Source organism: Lepidochelys olivacea (assembly GCF_965140295.1).
Source record: "Lepidochelys olivacea isolate rLepOli2 genome assembly, chromosome: 2".
Lineage (NCBI taxonomy): Eukaryota > Metazoa > Chordata > Testudines > Cheloniidae > Lepidochelys > Lepidochelys olivacea.
Window position 1 is genome coordinate 123437547 of NC_140412.1, and position 18972 is coordinate 123456518.

Below are 18972 nucleotides of genomic sequence, written 5' to 3' on the forward strand. Positions count from 1 at the left end.
TTCATCAGTGGAAAATTATATGCACCAGCCTTGTTATCCCAAATGGAGTTTCCCACACACTTTAATCACAACTCACTGGTTAGATAAAACAGTGAAACAAGTTTATTAACTACAGAAAGAAAAGAAAAATTTAAAGTGACTACAATTAATGAGGCATAAAGGTCAGGATTGGTTACAAAAGAAATACAAGATAAAATGCAAGCTAAATGCCTAACTTAACAAGCTAAGTGAACTTAAAAGCAGAAGGTTTTCCTCACCATAAGCTTATAGCAGTCTGTACTGGCTGAAAAGCCTCCCAGCCAGCACTCCAGCCTCTCCCCTCCCAAGTTCAGTTCTTTGAGAGTCATTGATGCCATGAGCAGAGATGAAGGAGGACAGTGAGGTCAAGCATTTTTCTCCCCTCTTTATAATTCAGTTTCTTGTGCTAGAAACATCTTTGCTTAGTCATGGTGACAAACAGTCTCTTGTGGACATAAGGTTTGAGTCATCCTTGTGATAAAATGTACATTTCTTGTTCATGCCTTCTCTATGCCAGAGAATGGCTCTTTGAACAGGTGATGGTTCATTAACACCTGGCTAGGGTGCCAGTGTGTCTTTGTCTTTGAAAACGGGTTTGGGCCTGCTTTTCTAACTCTGGAGCATGTAACAACAATGTTATACAGTAAAATCTTATAACTTTACATGCAGTGTTGATACACACATTGTACCAGGACAATAATATTCTACAGATTGAGTTTTCAACTGATATTTCACAAGGCAAACAGTAATGTTTAAGGAATCATGTAACTATACTGAAAGTGCACTTTATAATCTTGTATCTAGAGGTTAGTCACCAGGGGATAATATGTTTCAGTGATGGCCCATTCAAGCAGGAAGGAATTGTTACTTCTCCCTGGTTAACCGTATTAATGTATTGCAATGTATTGCAATGTTCAATTATCTAGCCTTGCTCCATCCCAAGCCTATCAATGGAAAATTGTCAGAGACAACTTCAAACAATCAAAACCACATGGAGGTTTAAAAAAAAAAAAAAAAAGATTGCCCTGTCTATGCATAGAGACAAAAGACTGTTTCGGCATAACACAGAGTGGGGAGAGGCACTCTGTATCCATGCACTGAGGAAAAATCTTGTGGCCTGGGGATGTTTTCATGAAAGTTTGGATCTTAGTTCCTGTGAAGCCAACTGGCTCTGCAACAGACTGAACTTGGGGTCGGGGGATAACAACCTACTTTATTAGATAGGAGAGGTAACTATTAATAAATATAGACCCAGGTTTGCATTTTATGCTTTTGTATTGTAACCATTTGTTTCCACCACTCTTTCTTGTTTATAGTTGACTCTCTATTCTTTCTTAAATAAACCTAATTTTGTTTTATTATAAGTGCTCACAAGTGCCATGTGATTTACGGGAGTGGTGGTTTAAGGTAAAACCAGTAAACTGGGATACACTGCTTCTTTGGGGGTGAAGGTTCTGAGATTTCTGAGAGTAGTCAGTGTCAGGCTGGGTATCACAGGAGAACTCTTCAAAGGGACTCGGGGACTGGGGTGCACTTGCTGTTAACATGCAAGGTGAAGACAGGACTGGCATTGGCCAGAGGCGAGTGCTTGAATGACTAACAGGCTGGTGGTGTTAGAGAGCTAACACCCAGCCATTGGGCAAGGCTATCTCTCGCTAGAGGTAGGGGATAACAAACTGACTCTCAGTCCTGGGCACCTGAGAACTGTCACACTTATCCACCTACTTAGTTACTGTAGGATTTAGATTTTAGAATTTAGATTACTAAATTCCAGAGTCCTCTATCAAGGGCCAGTTTGACCTTAAATAGACACAAACAGTACAAGAACCCTCCACACCACACTGCAGCAGGTCAACTCAACTGCCCCCCGGTATCAGCTCTAGAGAAAGCAAGAGACACCTCTAGATTCCCTTTGACAGCTTGAGGCCATGTAAATCATGATGTTGGCTCTAATCAAGAGGCTTGCCTTAATGACAATGAGTAATCTACCATATACACTGTATTCTGCCATCTGTAATTCAAAGTTCACAGTGAAATCAAATAATATATTTTTCTTTCCTTGCTATAGGGAATACAAGGACAATATCAGAAAAGTTGACGATGGCATAAATGACATTGTTTCACTGCTTGAAGATTTTTATGGAAATGATGGAAAAACTGCCTTTATCTTAACTTCTGACCATGGAATGACAGATTGGGGTGATACTTTTTAAATCTCTAAAGTTACTTAGCAGTTGAGATTATTGGCAAATTTCTGATTATTTAGAATATGAGCAGGTTTGGGAGCTTCACTCACTATGAAAGCTCTGCTGCTTCCACTCTGCCAGGTGCTTGATTTTGTATGGGGCCAAATGACTCACTGCAACTTTGGCTGAGGAGGAGAAGATTCTGGAGTGATGGAGTTCAGGACTCATGGAGAGAGAAAGTTTACTGTAGTGGAGTTTCCATTTAAATGAGTCTCCGTCCTTTTCATAAAGGTCAAAAGCTGTCCTGTGCAGCTAATTAAAGCTATGTTGAGACTAGCTGAACCCCCATAAAAACACAAGGGGATTTAATTTCCAGTTGCATACAAAAAGCTATGTTAATGTATATGTTCTTTGATCACTTCACATTTTCTACTTAAAATATTTTGTGTGGTAAAAGTCCTTTTAATACATGTTGTTATCAGTTACACCAAAGGGCATGTTCATCTTATGTGTGAAAAAGCTTGGCTAGATGTTCTCTTAAAGACTGATAAATTATGACTTCCTCCCCCAACAAAATTAATTACCATAAAATAATCATGTCAGCTACCAAAAAAGAGGTACATTTTACTAGTCTGAGGTCTTGGCAGCAGTTGTGCTGTAGTGTAAGACACATGAGATTCAGAGAAACTTCAGTCTTTCTTTTTGTGGACCTGGATCAAATGTACCACTATGGTGACAGTCAGACTTCAAGGGGAAAGAGATTGCAACTTCCATGTAAAGAATCTATCTTCCAGAAAGCATCTGTATCATCTAATAGCCTTCTGAGGAGGAGCATAAACTAAATAGGGTAAAAAGAGCATGCTCAAGATCTCCTCTAAGGTTTTCTCTTGTTGTGAGTAGCCCCATTTAAGCAAAGCAACATCTGGTTTCAGCGATGTAATCAGATTGAGTACTATGTTGTATTTTTGTTGCCAAATATTACAAGTGGGGTTTGTGTATCAAGCTGGCACTATGTGGCAAATAACTGCAATAACTCATGGTGTTATATATTTCTACTTAGATGTGTTTGGGGATGCAGAATGTGGGTTTACTTGAGCATTCACTAGGCCAGTCCTATGTGTGTCCAATTGGAAGTATGGCAGAATAAATGGTTACCATTAGCGTTCTGTAATTCTGAGGTAAGGTTAATCCTCTTGAAGGAAGATTCTGTTCTAATGGGTGGTAAGCCATGGAGACTTTCCTGCCCAGCATCCTTGGAAGCTATTTGTTTTGAATAGCAGTATATTTATAATTATTAGCATGAGGCATTGTGAATCATTGATGTTTCAGGTACATTTCAGGAGTAAAATACAGAGTTGATTAATGCCTTTTGCATAAAACTACAAACTGTTCAGAGATGGAATAACAGGATTTGTTTACTCCCTAATAATCCATCAGAGAGGATAAGAGTTTATTTATGCCTATCTTTGAAAGCAATCAGTCCAATTATCATTTGCTCATATGCAGAACAAAGGTCTGTTTGAATATTACATTTTATTGTTGAGTAGATGACATTTATGTTGGCACATTTGAATTTTAGAATACATTTTTCCTCTTTGTTCTTACAGGCAGCATTCACCACAATAGAAAGACTTTGGGTGTCACTATCATCTTCCTAAGCCTGACTTTGCTTTTTTGTTAATGCATATTTTTGATTTTTGTTTCACAAGCTGAAAATTAACTAGCTTTGTGAAAAGTGCATTTGGAATCCTGGAAAAATATTTAGGGATTCTGCAGGTAGCTCTCTCTAGCTTGGAGGTTATTGATCATGACGCAAGGCCTTTGAAAGTAGAAGGAAAGGAAGACACTTGAAATGAGCCAACAATGTGGTGCAGTTGCAAAAAAGGCTAATATCTTTCTGGGGTGTATTAAAAGGAGTGTTGTATGTACAACATGGGAGGTAATTGTTTTGCTGCACTCAGCACTGTTGAGGCTTCAGTTGGAGTGTTGTGGCCTAAGGCATCCAACTTTGGGTGCCAAACTTTAAGAAAGATGTGGACAAACTGGAGGGAGTCCAGAGGAGAGCAACAAAAATGATAAAACGTTGAGATAAACTGACCTGTTGATGAAATGTTAAAAAACAAAAACAAAAAAAAAAGCATATTTAGCTTTGATAAAAGAAGACTGGGGTGGAGGGACCTGATATGTTAAAGACTGTTTGTAAAAAGAATGGTGATTAATTGTTCTCTGTGTCCTGTGAAGGTAGGACCAGAAGTAATCGGCTTAATTTGGAGCAAGGGAGATTTAGGTTAGCTATTAGAAGAAAACTCCTTAACTATAAGGATAGTGAACACTGGAATAGGTTGCCAAGGGAGGTTATGGAATCCTCATTCTTAGAGGTTTTTAAGAACAGGTTGGACAAATACATGTTGAGGATGATCTAGATATATTTGGTCCTGGCACAGCACTAGATGACCTCTCGAAGTCACTTCCACCCCTACTTTTTTATGTTAACAGTTGTGCTATTATTTATTTTGAGTCCATTCAACATGTGTTAGGCACCTGACAAAAACAAGTAAAGACACAGTTCTTGCCACAAAGAGCGTATGGTCTAATTTTGACATAACACAAGGAATGATGGTCAGAGACACACACATAGGGGGCAAAGAGCTAGGTGAGAGGAAAGGGATAATAAGAATGAATGTCATGTGGCTACTCAGTAAGGCAGTGGCACACATTCATGGGTCAGTTTAAAACAAAAAAAATTTACGCTAAAATTTACTTTTCTCCTGTGATGGATTCACTACACTGGAGAGAGGTCCTAACTCATGCCTGATGAATGGAGGCAGAGCTCCCTTTTTGAAACTGAAAACTCCCATCTGATTCTATCCCAGTCATTGTGCTCTACAGAGAAGAGCAAATGTTGCCTCTTCTGCTCTCTGTGCGAGGACTTTTTCAAGGAATTCTTTCCCCTGAAAAATATTTTATTTTTTCCACTGGAAATTTTTTCCTTCTCCATTTGTCCAGGCCATTGTCCGGGGAGGAGAAGATCTTCTTGGAAACCGTTTGATGTTTGGGTCTGGGGACTTCCAAACCCTAGTGGTACATCCCACATCCTTATAGTAGTTGTAGAAACTGAGCAGCTGCTGCAGCAACTTCAAAAGGCTTCTGCATATGAACTCAGAAAGAAAAGAAGTCTTGCATTGGAAGGGAATGCAGTGGTTGGGGCAGATTTTCCCAGAGTAGTTCCCAGGGGGATGTGCTTAGCAGCCTTCTGCTTTGCTGAACAATGGATTTGGGATACACCGAGGGTTTCAGAAGGGTAGTCTTAGCACCTGACACCAACCTGACTTCTCTGCTGGATAATCATGCTTCCATTAAGAGCCAATCTTCCCACTGCTAGAAAACAGTTTGCAGTTCATTGGGGACAGCAGCAGAGAGAGGAGTTTTTGAACCTCTGCTAGTCTGCTCTCTGCCAAGGCCTGCACTATGAGAAAAAAATCTAAACAAGTTCAGGTAGGGGAAAAGATCTCCCTTAGTGAGCCCATGCAGATAAGCAGCATCTATTCTTCCCTGCTCCTGCACTTCTGCCCTTCTTTCTCAGAGCTAGTTTCCTTTCTACCCAAGGTGCCATCCTTCTTGGATTAGCAATTTCACTGATTGGCTCTGATCCAGTCATCAAAACAGAGAGAAGTGGGAGAACTTTGTGTGTAGAGGCTTAAATCCACAAATCCTTCCCAGATCTCCAGGTTCTTAGGCTCGAAGCGGCTTACAAGAAAGCAGAGTTAGTTAGCAAACTTCAACCTTTCATTTGTACCCTACCAGTTGTCATGCATGCAACCTCAACTCTATCTCTGGAGCATATATATTAAGATTTCATCTTTAATTACATAATTAAATTTGATATTCTTTCAAACCCTTCTCATACACACGCGCGCACACACGCACACCTTGTAGAATGCATTTTGTAAGGTATACTGGGAACAGGACAGGGCACCTGTGGTTCCCCAGCTTGTTCAGTGGGCACCTTTCACCACTGGAGATGGACAGTGGAGGCTGCAGATACTTTATACCTTTTGAAAATCAAGTCAATTATTTAGGTGCCTAGGACCCTTTGCCCAAATTTATAGACATGTTTAACTTTACACACCTGAGTAATCCCTTTGGTTTCATTGGTGCATGCAAGTTAGATACATGTATATGTTTTCAAAGGTTTGGAGCCTAAATGCTTAACTTTGGGCACTCCAATTTGAAATTTTTGACTGGAATTTCCTTGTGCCTCGGTTTCCACATACTTTAAAATGCGGAAAAATATCTATTTCAGAGGGTGTGGTGAAGCTGAAGTTAGCCAATGTTTGTAAATTGCTTTGTGATTCTCAAATGGGTGGCACTACATAAGTGCACACTTTAAAAGAAAGGTTTCTAAAATGTCTCTTGTCATTCCAGTAAAATAACAGGTGGTGCTAGTGTAGCCTGCCTGAAGAATATAGACAGGATATTTTTTCTAGGCAGAAATTTAAACTTGGCTCTGTGAGAGCACTATTTGCCTTGCTTATCAAGTCATTGTGTGTTTGGTTTGTCATATCTGTAGGCTCTCATGGAGCTGGCCATCCCTCAGAGACTTTAACACCGTTGATTGCTTGGGGAGCTGGAGTGAATTATCCACAGAAAGTCACATCCCAGTTCTTTGAAGATGAATTTTTAAAAGGTATGTAAACAAATCACCAAATTACATTAAAAGAAATTACTTTTTGTTTTGTTGCACTACTTTTCAAGGGAAAGGGCAATATTTGTACCTCACATCTATCCGATTTAAACTGCATTGAAGTTATGAAGCAGTAAGGTTTGTAAGCAAGAAAACAAAGGCAGAATTTGCCCCAGAGTACCTTGTATTCTACATTACAAGAAAAAGGGGTGGTTGGGGGAGTATGTGGTGATGGTTGTGGAAGGCTTGTCTCATGAGTAAAATCACACTTGCAGAGTTACCTTCCAATCAGCATATCAAGGGCTTCCCAACAGGTGTGAGAAGGATATTCATGTCCCAGAAACTTTGGATGTCCCAGATGAAGCATGGTTCTGAGGATGCCTCTGAGGTTAATTTATCTGCACAGAAGCCAAATACTTTTACACTGATTCCAGACTTTCTTGTAGCCCCACCATAGCATAGCAGTAGTCATGCTGCCATGGTCTTGTTTTTTGCAGATGGCCTGAATATACTCCCCATCCCCAAAGAGTTTCTTAAAAGGGAGGAGCTGTCTGCATAAAATACTGATTGGGTAATCCTGCAGGTTTCCAGGTGAACAGAATGCAGTGAAGAGCATAGCTATATTCCTGGCTTTAGCCCTTCCTGACAACAGCCCACGGTTTCCAAATCTCCTGAGCCCCAAATGCATGTCTCTTGCACAGAGAGACTTCTGTATTCTCTGTTGAAGAAATGGATGTGCCGTGGAAATACTGCTTTCCTCCCACACTCCTCTTCTGCAAATTGGGGGCTCTTCTGTTTCATTTTCCTTTCTGTGGCTGTAGTGGAACTTAAGGTAGTTGTGCTTTTGGAGTAAAAGAAAGCACTGCCTTGACCCTTCCTTATGTTTTCTTTTTTTCCCTTTAAATTTTTTTTTTATTTCAGAAAAATTATGCAGTGCTTGCAAAGTGCTAATATAGAGTTCATCTTTAATATTCTAAATACATGGTATATTAATGTACTGGACTACTGAAACGTCATTGGGGTTCTGTGTTGCCATGCATGTTTTGAGATATTACATCATGCACTTGGTTTGCCTTTCTCTTTTCTCTTGTACTCCATTTTTGTACTTGTTTCATTTCTCAAGACTTCCTGAGGGTCTAAGATTGCTCAGGATCAATGGGGTAGCAAGTTTCTATGTTGCTATATTCTTTGTCCGGCTACATTAGAGATGGGAGTAAAGAGGCAAAAATGAGCAGTCCTGAGGTTTTCATTCTGCCATATGCTTGAGAAGAGTAATGGTGTCAGAGACTAAATAAATTTGACTACTCTGGGTATAGATGATAACATTTCACTTTTTAGGATCAAGTATTTGCACAAAATTAGTGCATCTCCAGTAGGTTTGAAAATAAGCCACAAAATAAATATATTGACAGTAAGCAAAAATGGCTGACTTTGAGGGCTAGGTCATGAAGGTTGAACTGCCAGAAATGTCAAGGTGTAGTTTTCTGTGTAGTTGTAGCCATGTTGGTCCCAGGATAAGAGAGAAACAAGGTAGGTGAGGTAATCTTTTCTTCTTCTTCGAGAGTGCTCCACTCTAGGTGCCTCAGGTGCCTCAGATCAGATATTTTAGGTAGCAGTATCCATTTGGTCTGTGCATGCATTCTCTGCAGCCTCATGCCTTGCATGGTGGCTATATAAGGTTACATGGGCAAATCACCCGCAGTTCCTTCTCAACTGCCTCAGCCTAAGACGGAGTCTCAGCAGTGTCGGAGTTGAGCTTACCTCAACTGTATTTTTTCTTTCTTGTTTCTTACTAGTTACTTAGTGGTAGTTCTTAATGTTTACTTTGTGTTAGTTGTACTAATTTTATAAATGTTAAAAAAATTAAAAATGGAAAAAATATTTGAAAAAAAGAAGAGATTTTATTTATACTTTTATGATAGGGACTGTTGTCCTCGTGCCTATTTTTTTTTCTCCCCTCAGGGGAACTTAAATGCTAGGAGGCATGCCCAGTTCTCCTGGTTTTAAATGCTGCCTTTTGTGCCAAGAGGCTATCCCAGTCAGTGACATAGAACTGTTTATTCGCCAACCAAACACAGTTTGAACAAACTAGTCTTGATGACTTTGGTCATGAAAAACTCCCTCGACTGGTGGAAGGATACTCACAATGTTTGTGCGGGGGGTCTTCTTTGCTCATCCATGTCCAATGCTCCAATGTCATGCATCCTTATTGGGATGGGAAACCCACCTAGAAACTCACACTGTTCAAGGCAGGTGATCTCCTCTCGAGATCGCTTCAGTCTCCCTGAACACTCAATAATAGACTTAAAAGTGGCAATTCTTCAACAAAAACAACTTCAAAAACAGATTCCAGTGAGAAACTGCAGAACTGGAAATAATTTGCAAACTGGACACCATCAAATTAGGCCTGAATAAAGACTGGGAGTGGATGGGTCACTACAAAAACTAATTTCCCCCTGTTGATACTCACACCTTCTTGTTAACTCTTCGAAATGGGCCACCTTGATTACATTAGCGCTACAAAAGCCTCATTAGCACTACAAAAGTGATTTCCATCCCTGCTTGTCAACTGTTGAGAATAGTCCACTTCCACCTTAATTGAATTGGTTCATTAGCACTGACCGCCTACTTGGTACGGCAACTCCCATCTTTTCATCTGCTGTGTATTTATACCTCTCTACTATATTTTCCACTCCATGCATCTGATGAAGTGGGTTTTAGCCCATGAAAGCTTATGCCCAAATACATTTGTTAGTCTCTAAGGTGCCACAAGGACTCCTTCTTGTTTTTGTTAATTTACTTAGTTGCCATAAATAATCATTGTTGAGTGATAAGAACTTGTGACTCAGTGTTCTGTTTCGACAGCATTACACAGCAACTCCTGGTAGGCTGCGAAGTAAAGAATAAAAGTGTAAAATGAAACCCTGCTCTCCTGTAAGTTCATACAAAGCATCTCTGCTACACCACTAAGCTATTATACCCAGTGATGTGGTTTTAATAAAGTTATGTTATGTTATGTGAAAGGAAAGATTTACCTGAAGATCTCTGTGAATTTAACAGTTCTCTTGCCCGCTTTCTTTCCCACCCTCCAAAAACAAAAAAGTTTAAGAAGGTTGCATAAAGAAAATGAGAAAATCTAAAATCCTTGTATTTTTTTAGAACATTTTGATATTTTTGTGTTTGTTTTTTTTTAAAGATCGTATACATCGATGCACAGGCTTAATGTCATGCAACTGCTTACAATCCTTTTGGATTTTTCAGATATACAAGAATCCATAGGAGACAACACAATTGCTTCTAATGCCTGCAAATGTTTTATTCTCTGTTTATGCAAACAGTTCCTTGGCGGTTTAGTGAGTTTTTCGTTGTTCCATCACCCCCATCAAGGGTGGATGTTACCTGAGGCAGTGGCTGCAACAGAGAGTTACCCTATCCAATTTGGTATGGAGTGATTGGTGTTCTCCTCATATGGCTCGAAGGCACACTGCTTGCTCTGAGATGACAGCCTTCTCCTTATCAGTCATTTCACCTGTATTTTGCCTCCCCTAAAGGCTGATCAGATTCTTGCTAAGCCAGTAATACAGTTTGACAGCACACCTATATCAGTAAAAAGAACAGGAGTACTTGTGGCACCATAGAGACTAACAAATTTATTTGAGCATAAGCTTTCGTGGGCTACAGCCCACTTCATCGGATGCACAGAATGGAACATACAGTAAGAAGATACATATATCTATCTATATATATACACACATACAGAAAACATGAAAAAGTGGAGTAAGAGGCTAATTAATTAAGATGAGCTATTATCAGCAGGAGAAAAAGAGCTTTGTGACTTTGTCCTCACCCACAACTATTTCACATTTGGGGACAATATATACCTTCAAGTCAGCGGCACTGCTAGGGGTACCCACATGGCCCCACAGTATGCCAACGTTTTTATGGCTGACTTAGAGCAACGCTTCCTCAGCTCTCGTCCCCTAATGCCCCTACTCTACTTGCGTTACATTGTTGACATCTTCATCATCTGGACCCATGGAAAAGAAGCCCTTGAGGAATTCCACCATGATTTCAACAATTTCCATCCCACCATCAACCTCAGCCTACACCAATCCACACAAGTGGTCCATTTCCTGGACCCTACTGTGCTAATAAGCGATGGTCACATAAACACCACCCTATACCAGAAACTGACTGACTGCTATACTTACCTACATGCCTCCAGCTTCCATCCAGGACACGTCACACGGTCCATTGTCTACAGCCAAGCTCTAAGATACAACCGCATTTGCTCCAATCCCTCAGACAGAGACAAACACCTACAAGATCTCTATCAAGCATTCTTAAAACTACAATACTGACCTGCTGAAGTGAAAAAACAGCTTGACAGAGCCAGAAGAGTACCCAGAAGTAACCTACTACAGGACAGGCACAACGAAGAAAATAACAGAACACCACTAGCTGTCACCTTCAGCCCCTAACTAAAACCTCTTGAGCGCATCATCAAAGATCTACAACCTATCCTGAAAAATGATCCCTCACTCTCTCAGATCTTGAGAGACAGGCCAGTCCTCGCTTACAGACAGCCCCCCCAACCTGAAGCAAATACTCTCTAGCAACCACACACCACACAACAAAAACACTAACCCAGGAACCTATCCTTGCAACAAAGCCCGATGCCAACTGTGTCCACTTATTTATTCAAGTGACACCATCATAGGGCCTAATCACATTAGCCACACCATCAGGGGCTCGTTCACCTGCACATCTACCAATGTGATATATACCATCATGTGCCAGCAATGCCCCTCTTCCATGTACATTGGACAAACCGGACAGTCTCTTTGCAAAAGAATAAATGGACACAAATCTGACATCAGGAATCATAACATTCAAAAACCAGTAGGAGAACACTTCAACCTCTCTGGCTACTCAGTAATATATTTAAAGGTGGCAATTTTGCAACAGAAAAGCTTCAAAAACAGACTCCAACAAGAAACTGCTGAGCTTGAAGTAATATGAAAACTAGATACCATTAACTTGGGTTTGAATAGAGACTGGGAGTGGCTGGGTCATTACACATACTGAATCTATTTCCCCATGTTAAGTATCCTCATGCCTTCTTGTCAACGGTCTAAATGGGCCATCTTGATTATCACTACAAAAGTTTTTTTCTCCTGCTGATAATAGCTCATCTTAATTAATTAGCCTCTTACTCCACTTTTTCATGTTCTCTGTGTGTGTATGTGTATATATATGTATATATGTATATATATATATATAACTTACTATATGTTCCATTCTGTGCATCTGATGAAGTGAGCTGTAGCCCACGAAAGCTTATGCTCAAATAAATTGGTTAGTCTCTAAGGTGCCACAAGTACTCCTGTTCTTTTTGTGGATACAGACTAACACGGCTGCTACTCTGAAACCTATATCAGTGTCTGCTTTGTGCAACGCATAGCATTATCCATTTAGCCATCATAATGACTCCTATATAATTCTCTTCTTTCTGAAAAGTTGTTTTCTGATTCCTTGGTGAAATGAATGTTGCACAGATTTAGGGCCTGCTCCCAATGAAGTCAATTCGAGTTTTGGCATTGAGTTCAGTAGGAGCAGAATTTTGTTCTCGCATACAGATTTTACTATTCCAATTCTTGCCTATTGCAGCTTCTGGAGGCTGCTCTTCTAGAAGCTTCTGGAACCAGAGTTTCCCCTTATATAGCGAACTCAGGCTCACTGTTTCTGCACTGTTTCTGTGCCTTATCTACGGGATATTATAGAGGGGTTTGCCTTTGGATTGGATGGGCCTTAGCAAACTTCCTGCCCCCACTTTTTTTTTTAATTGATATTTTGACACTACTTTCCCTCCATTCCCTTTGTGGCTGACTGCCCAGCAGACCTCAGCTAGGAATTTGGAGAGCAGGGTAAGAGTGTTTGTGTACTGTCCACCAGTAAGCCCTATCGAACAGCAAGAAAATTACTATGGGCACCTTATACAGAGCCCATGCTTTATCCGCTTGAAATGGCAGATAAGATAAAAAAAGGCACGGTCTGCAGTTAGATGGAGGGTGTTTTTCTCAAGGTGTTTCTCTTTTGTGCCCCTGTGAGTCCAACCCTACCATGGGCAGTCCTGCAGGTACCCTCCAGTGTCCCAGCAGCTCTTGGATCTAACTAATTATGGGTGCCATAAAAAGCTATTAGAGAGAGATAAATAGTGTTGTATTTTTGGAAGCATTTTCCTGGGAAAGTACTGCATTCATAGCTTCAAAAGTTTCTAACGGAGCAGCCTCCATGAACTGCAGCGTGAGTAGTCAACCCATCAGTTTTGTGTCTCCTCTACACTATTGTTGTCTTATTATGAGTAAACAAAATTGTTCTATTACAGAACAGGGAACAGAAATATAGGTGAGATTCTCATGGAAATGAATTCAGTTTATTTTGATATATCACTATGAATACATGTCTAATACTGATAATGAACTTCATGTGTTACCATGGGAACTAACTGTAAATATGTTTCTTACTGTTAAGCTATATAGCTGTTGTATGTGAGTTGAGAGCAGAGAAAAAACATACACTCAAAAACATACACCAATAATCAGACCCCTGAGTCTAATCACTCGAATTAAGCAATCAGAATAAGCTTGGCACAGTACAAGACCCAGAATACAGCTGCCCCAGGCAATTTATAGTCTAAAGAAAATAGAGTACATAGGCGACATCGGGAAGCCCAGACAGGGGAATGACTAGGATTTTTAATATTTATTTTAATAATAACAGACTGAGCTAGAACTGTTCATTATATTATATCAGCGCTTCTCTGATTATTGTAATAAATTTGATTGATTTTCGCTTTCATTTATGAAGAACCATATTAGTTACAAACTTTATTAAATAGAAAATATTGTGAAGGTGAACTGATTCTGTCTAACTCATCTGATGTAGCAGACAGAATTCTGCCTTTGATCTCTGTGTGGTATCCATTTATGTCAGTGGAAGATGCATGTGCAGATGGAGGACATTATCTGATCTATTCAGGCTTTATCTATACTGAGGGAACTTAAAGTGGTTTTCCCCCTATTGCTACCATAAGTTCAGCTCCCTAGTAAAGAGAGGCTGCCACTGGCATTTAGCACCCTGTCTGAGACCTTGTCTGAGACCTGCTTTGACTGGATACATGGCATTGTGCTTAAAATGCTAGTCGCAGTCAGCAGCTCTTTTCAACCCCTGTCACTTTCCCCTACTTCTCCTTCTGTTACTGTGGGAAGGCTTGTGCAAAAAGATGGGTAAACTGCCTATTCTCCTCTGCTCATGACATCACCACTAGGAGGACTAATTCAAAAATTAGAAACAGAGGCAGTTATGAAAAAATAAACTACTAACTTAAGTTTTAAAATGGCCCCCAACCCCCTTCCAGTTTGATGTTGGTTTCTAAAGAGCAAAAGGTACATACAATAGACTGGAGGCTATTTGGGGCCAGGTGGAAAAAGAGCCCTTTATATGAAGTCAGCACCTTAATTGGCTAGCAGTAAATAATTAAATCTGACTTTGTCCAGACCAGCATTTTGGTATGTCTTGAGCTGTTAAACAATAGGATTTTTCTGAGCCTGGTCTGGCTGTCTGCCACAAATACAGGAACTCCTCACTTAAAGTCATCCCTGTTAACGTTGTTTCGTTGTTACGTTGCTGATCAATTAGGGAACATGCTCATTTAAGTTTTCCAATGCTCCCTTCTAACTCATTTGGCAGCCACCTGCTTTGTCCACTGCTTGCAGGAAGAGCAGCCCGTTGCAGCTAGCTGGTGGGTGGTTGGAACCAGGGTGGACTGGCAGCCCCCCTATCAGCTGCCCGCTCCCCTAAGTTCCCTGTACAGCAGCTGTTCAGTAGGCTATAAATTGCCGGCAGTTCAGCTGTCCCTCCCCCCACTGCCATGTGCTGCTCCTGCCCTCTGCCTTGGGAGCTGCTCCCCTAGACTCCTGCTTGCTGGGGGGGGGGGAGGGGAAGAAGAGGGGGGCTAATGTCAGGATGTCCCCCTCCCCTGTGCTCCTGCACCCCGCTTACCCCGTCTTCCATAGAGCAGGGGGGGACACACAGAGGGAGGGAGATGCTGCCTTAGGCATCAGCTGCAGCTGTGGTCTAGCTCAGCTTGCTGATCAAATTAAGAAGGCAGTGTACTTCTGACCCCACTCTTCATATTTAAAGGGGAAATGCGCATCTCTATCTCTCAAACACACACAGGGTGTGTGTCTCTGTCTGCCCTCCCTCCTTTCCTGCTGCCTTGTAGAGTGTGAGAGTTAACCCTTGAGGGCTCAGCCAATTATCGTTCATCATTTAGCAGTAAGGCATTCCTTGGGAAATATCCCACCCTCTGACTCCTCCACCTCAACCAAGCTTCACAATCAGCATCACTGTGTACCAGTATTAAATTGTTCATTTAAAACTTATAGTGTGTGTGTGTATGTGTATATATATATAATATAGTCTTTTGTCTGGTGAAAAAAAATTTCCCTGGAACCTAACCCACTTGTTTACATTAAGTCTTATGGGGAAATTGGATTTACTTAACATCATTTTGCTTAAAGTCGCGTTTTTCAGGAACATAACTATAACATTAAATGAGGAGTTCCTGTAATACTGAATCTACCCCTCAGTGCCCATGAGCTAAGGAGGAGCTTCTGGGGGTTAGAGGTTTATGTTTTCAGAGCTGCCTGTGAGATACAGATACCCCGTTTCCAAATCTCACTTTGAATCCTTTAGTTGTCTCAGGAAGTTATGCATCTTTGTCCCTGTTATACAGATATATAGGTTTGAGGAGGAGGGGGGAATTTCCTTCCAGATGACTAAGATCACAAGAATAGCCAGTGGTTTTTCCTTATGGATGAAAGAAAATTTAAGCTGAAAGAAATTCATTTTGTTCTTTCTGCCTGTTCTCTCCCTTGGACCTGTGCACTGAAGCCAAAGTATAAGTCTCTCTTAGGAGGAAAGAATCCTTACATAAAATACTGGAAACTCATTAAGAGTCAAATTAATTATTTCTCTAAAATGGTGATACACCGATGTCAGTGATTCAGGAGCCAAATTAGCCATCAACATTACCCAAAAGAGCCACAGTCGTGTGAATTGATAGCTTCATTTACTATAGTACTATATATTCATATTTAAACAGTATGACAGTAGAAATATTTAATTATATTATTCTCACAGCAAAGTGACTGACCAAGTATTATTACTTTATCAACTACAATTGGTTAATAACATAGTAAAAGTATCCTGATTGGTTAATAACTTAGACTGGTTAATAATTAAATCACACGATGTTTTAATATCATGTGTTGCAAAGACCTGCAGGAGACCCATTAAAGAGCCGCTTGTGAGCCTCAGTCTGAGTATCACTGCTCTAAAATCTGCCTGGATCAGCTGCTCATGTGCTCTGTTATTGCTTTTAGAATGGAAACTGGAGAATTGGAAGAGGCTGGATGTCAACCAGGTACTAAATGTATCCTACTCAAAAGCTCATTAACTTTCCTCTTTGAATTGATGTAATCTCCCACACCAGATTTATAAAGGAATTTATGAAAGAATGAGCGATTGTGCTAACATAATATTTTTCCAGAGTTTGCCACTTAAATGACATAGGCCACTGCCCTCAGAAACTACATGTCTGGGAAAAATTCCACCCTCAGACACTCACAGCTGTCATCTGCATCAATTAGTGCAACCATTATGTGCAACTTTCCCTTTCTCTGTATGTATTACAATGCAGTTTTTAAGGACACGATCACATCATACTCTTTTCGAAAGAGTACAAGACCTGTGTGATTATACTGACACAGGCAAACTTTAAAAACATTGGCAATAATTTATGTAAATTCCATAGCACTTGAATGCCCTGTCTCATGCACCTTAAAAGGTCTGTGATATGGAATCCCTCTCCTCTACTCATATAGAATTTGCATAACGTCTAAGGGCTTTAGAAAGGGGTTCTTAAGAAGTGCATGGCAGTCCTCCCCAACCGTTGTGAACCTTGCAGGTTCTGCTGGAGCTGAGCCTGTAGCTCATTCCTTGCCCACCTTACAAAGATGCTCAGAGACTGAAGCAAGGTGTTATGTGGTAATTGCCTCAGCCCATGATCATCTGCACCATACAAAGAAGTTTGCCATGCCTGACTGTGCAGTGTGGCCTTCAAAAACTGCACGTTTCAGTGCCTGTGCTGCATGTAATTTTCAAATGCTGCTATCTTGGTCCAATCAAAACCACTTTTCACTGGAGTACTGAAAGGCATTTCTCAGTGAGGTCTGTTTTCGTGATGAATTTTATTACTCTGTCCCCAGCTGTTTTGGCAATATAGCGAATAAATGATATAGCAAGAAATTCGTTGTAATGGAAAAAAAACCACAGTGAAGAGTTATTTTTATTTATTTATTTGTTTAACTTTTCGGGAACTCAGCAACAGCTTTGCTTCAACTAAAATAAATCACCTTCAGGAAAGGGGCCAAGGTTGGGAAACTCAGCCTAGAAGGTGAAAGTTTTAGAAAGTTATGAGCAACCAAAAAAAAGAGGGTTTAGAGTAGAAACTACTGAAAGCAGGGCCATGGCAAGCACTTTTGAAAAGGAATACAAGTCTTTAGGTCTGTAAGCATTGTGAAATCTTCTTTCCACATAAGTGTAGAAAGGAGTCCTCAGTTTCAATGTGTACTTGATAATTGACTTGGAAACAAAGTTAGTTTTGTCTGTGGCAAATAATATGTTATCGTTTGCTGTGTATTCATTTTAAGCAGAACTCCTTACTAGAAATTCCAGTGAGGTGTTTTGCTTAAAAATCAATGGTACAATATGACTTTGAGTGTTTTGCCTTCTACAAGTAGTGACTCAGATTCTCTTCTGGTGCGTAGGTAAATCTGAAGTAACTCCATTTATTTCAGTGGAGTTACTCCAGATTTACACAGTGTAGCTAAGGAAATTGATTTCTAGTCTTTTTATGTTAAGGAAAATAGAAATGATAAAAATACTAAGATCGGGGTGAAAATAAGTCTAGTTGAAGGCGCGGGGCCTAGGGTGGAAGGGGTGGGGCTGAGGGGGTCAGAGCCAGCCCCAGCCCACCCTGTAAAGTAAGTGCCCCCCCTCCTTCTGCTCCTCCTCCTCCCCCCTCCCTCCCCCACCGGGGTAGCAGCAGCAGCAGCCTGGGCCTCCAGAGGCTATTTAAAGGGCCCAGAGCTCCCCTGCTTCTACTGCCCTGGTCCTTTAATTAGCCGCTGGAGCCCTGGGGAAGCAGCGGGGCTCCAGCGGCTATTTAAAGGACCGGGGCGGCAGAGGCAGCTGGAGCCCCGCCCTTTAAATAGCCCCTGGAGTCCCCGCTACCCCAGGGCTCTGGGGGCTATTTAAAGGGCCTGCGGCTCCCCTGCTTCTACTGTCCCGGTCCTTTAAATAGCCCCCGGAGCCCTGGAGTAGCGGTGGGGCTCCGACGGCTATTTAAAGGGCCAGGGCAATAGACACAGGGGAGCCCCATCCCTTTAAATAGCCGCCGGAGACCCGCAGCCGCTACCCCAGGGCTCCAGCACCAAGGCCACTGCTGGGAGCCCCAGGCCCTTTAAATTGCCCCCTGGGGAAACTGGGCCGCCCCAATACGGTTCACCGGCTTACTTTCACCTCTGACTAAGATCCAGATGATGGAATAAGAGGGAACTCAACATGACTAAGGGTATCGGAACCTAGTCTACATAGTAAAAGTTGGTCAATGGCTGACATTCTAATAACAAGGGATTAAGAATTGCTTTTTATATATATTATACTTAGTGTGCCACTTTAAAAAAAGTATGAAGAAAATAATTCTTACCTTGATGAAAATAATGGAAAAAAAAAAGATAAAATTCTCTAATAAAACACAGTGAAGAAGATATTGAATTTTGAATTTAAAAAAAAAGGTAGGGTTTTTAATGCACTTTTAAAAGTGAATTTATTTTTTAAATGTGAAATTTTAATAAATCTGTTGAATTATCAAATGGGTTTAATTTGATAAAACATTAAAACTCTATCTGAAAACTCAAATTCCATTCAGAATCAAGAGCATTATTTTAAACATTG

The 18972-nt window shown here is 40.8% G+C and overlaps 1 protein-coding gene across 5 annotated transcripts in view; it reads left to right on the plus strand.

Moving 5' to 3' along the window:
- The window catches only part of PIGN (phosphatidylinositol glycan anchor biosynthesis class N), a 142312-nt gene that overhangs the window by 46769 nt on the left and 76571 nt on the right, over nt 1–18972 (plus strand). For all 5 annotated transcript variants that reach the window (XM_084618707.1, XM_084618708.1, XM_084618706.1 and 2 more), the window contains 3 exons: nt 2087–2217; nt 6775–6891; nt 16338–16378. In XM_084618707.1, coding sequence (XP_084474833.1) covers nt 2087–2217; nt 6775–6891; nt 16338–16378 — 289 coding nt within the window. The remainder of the gene's footprint in view (nt 1–2086; nt 2218–6774; nt 6892–16337; nt 16379–18972) is intronic.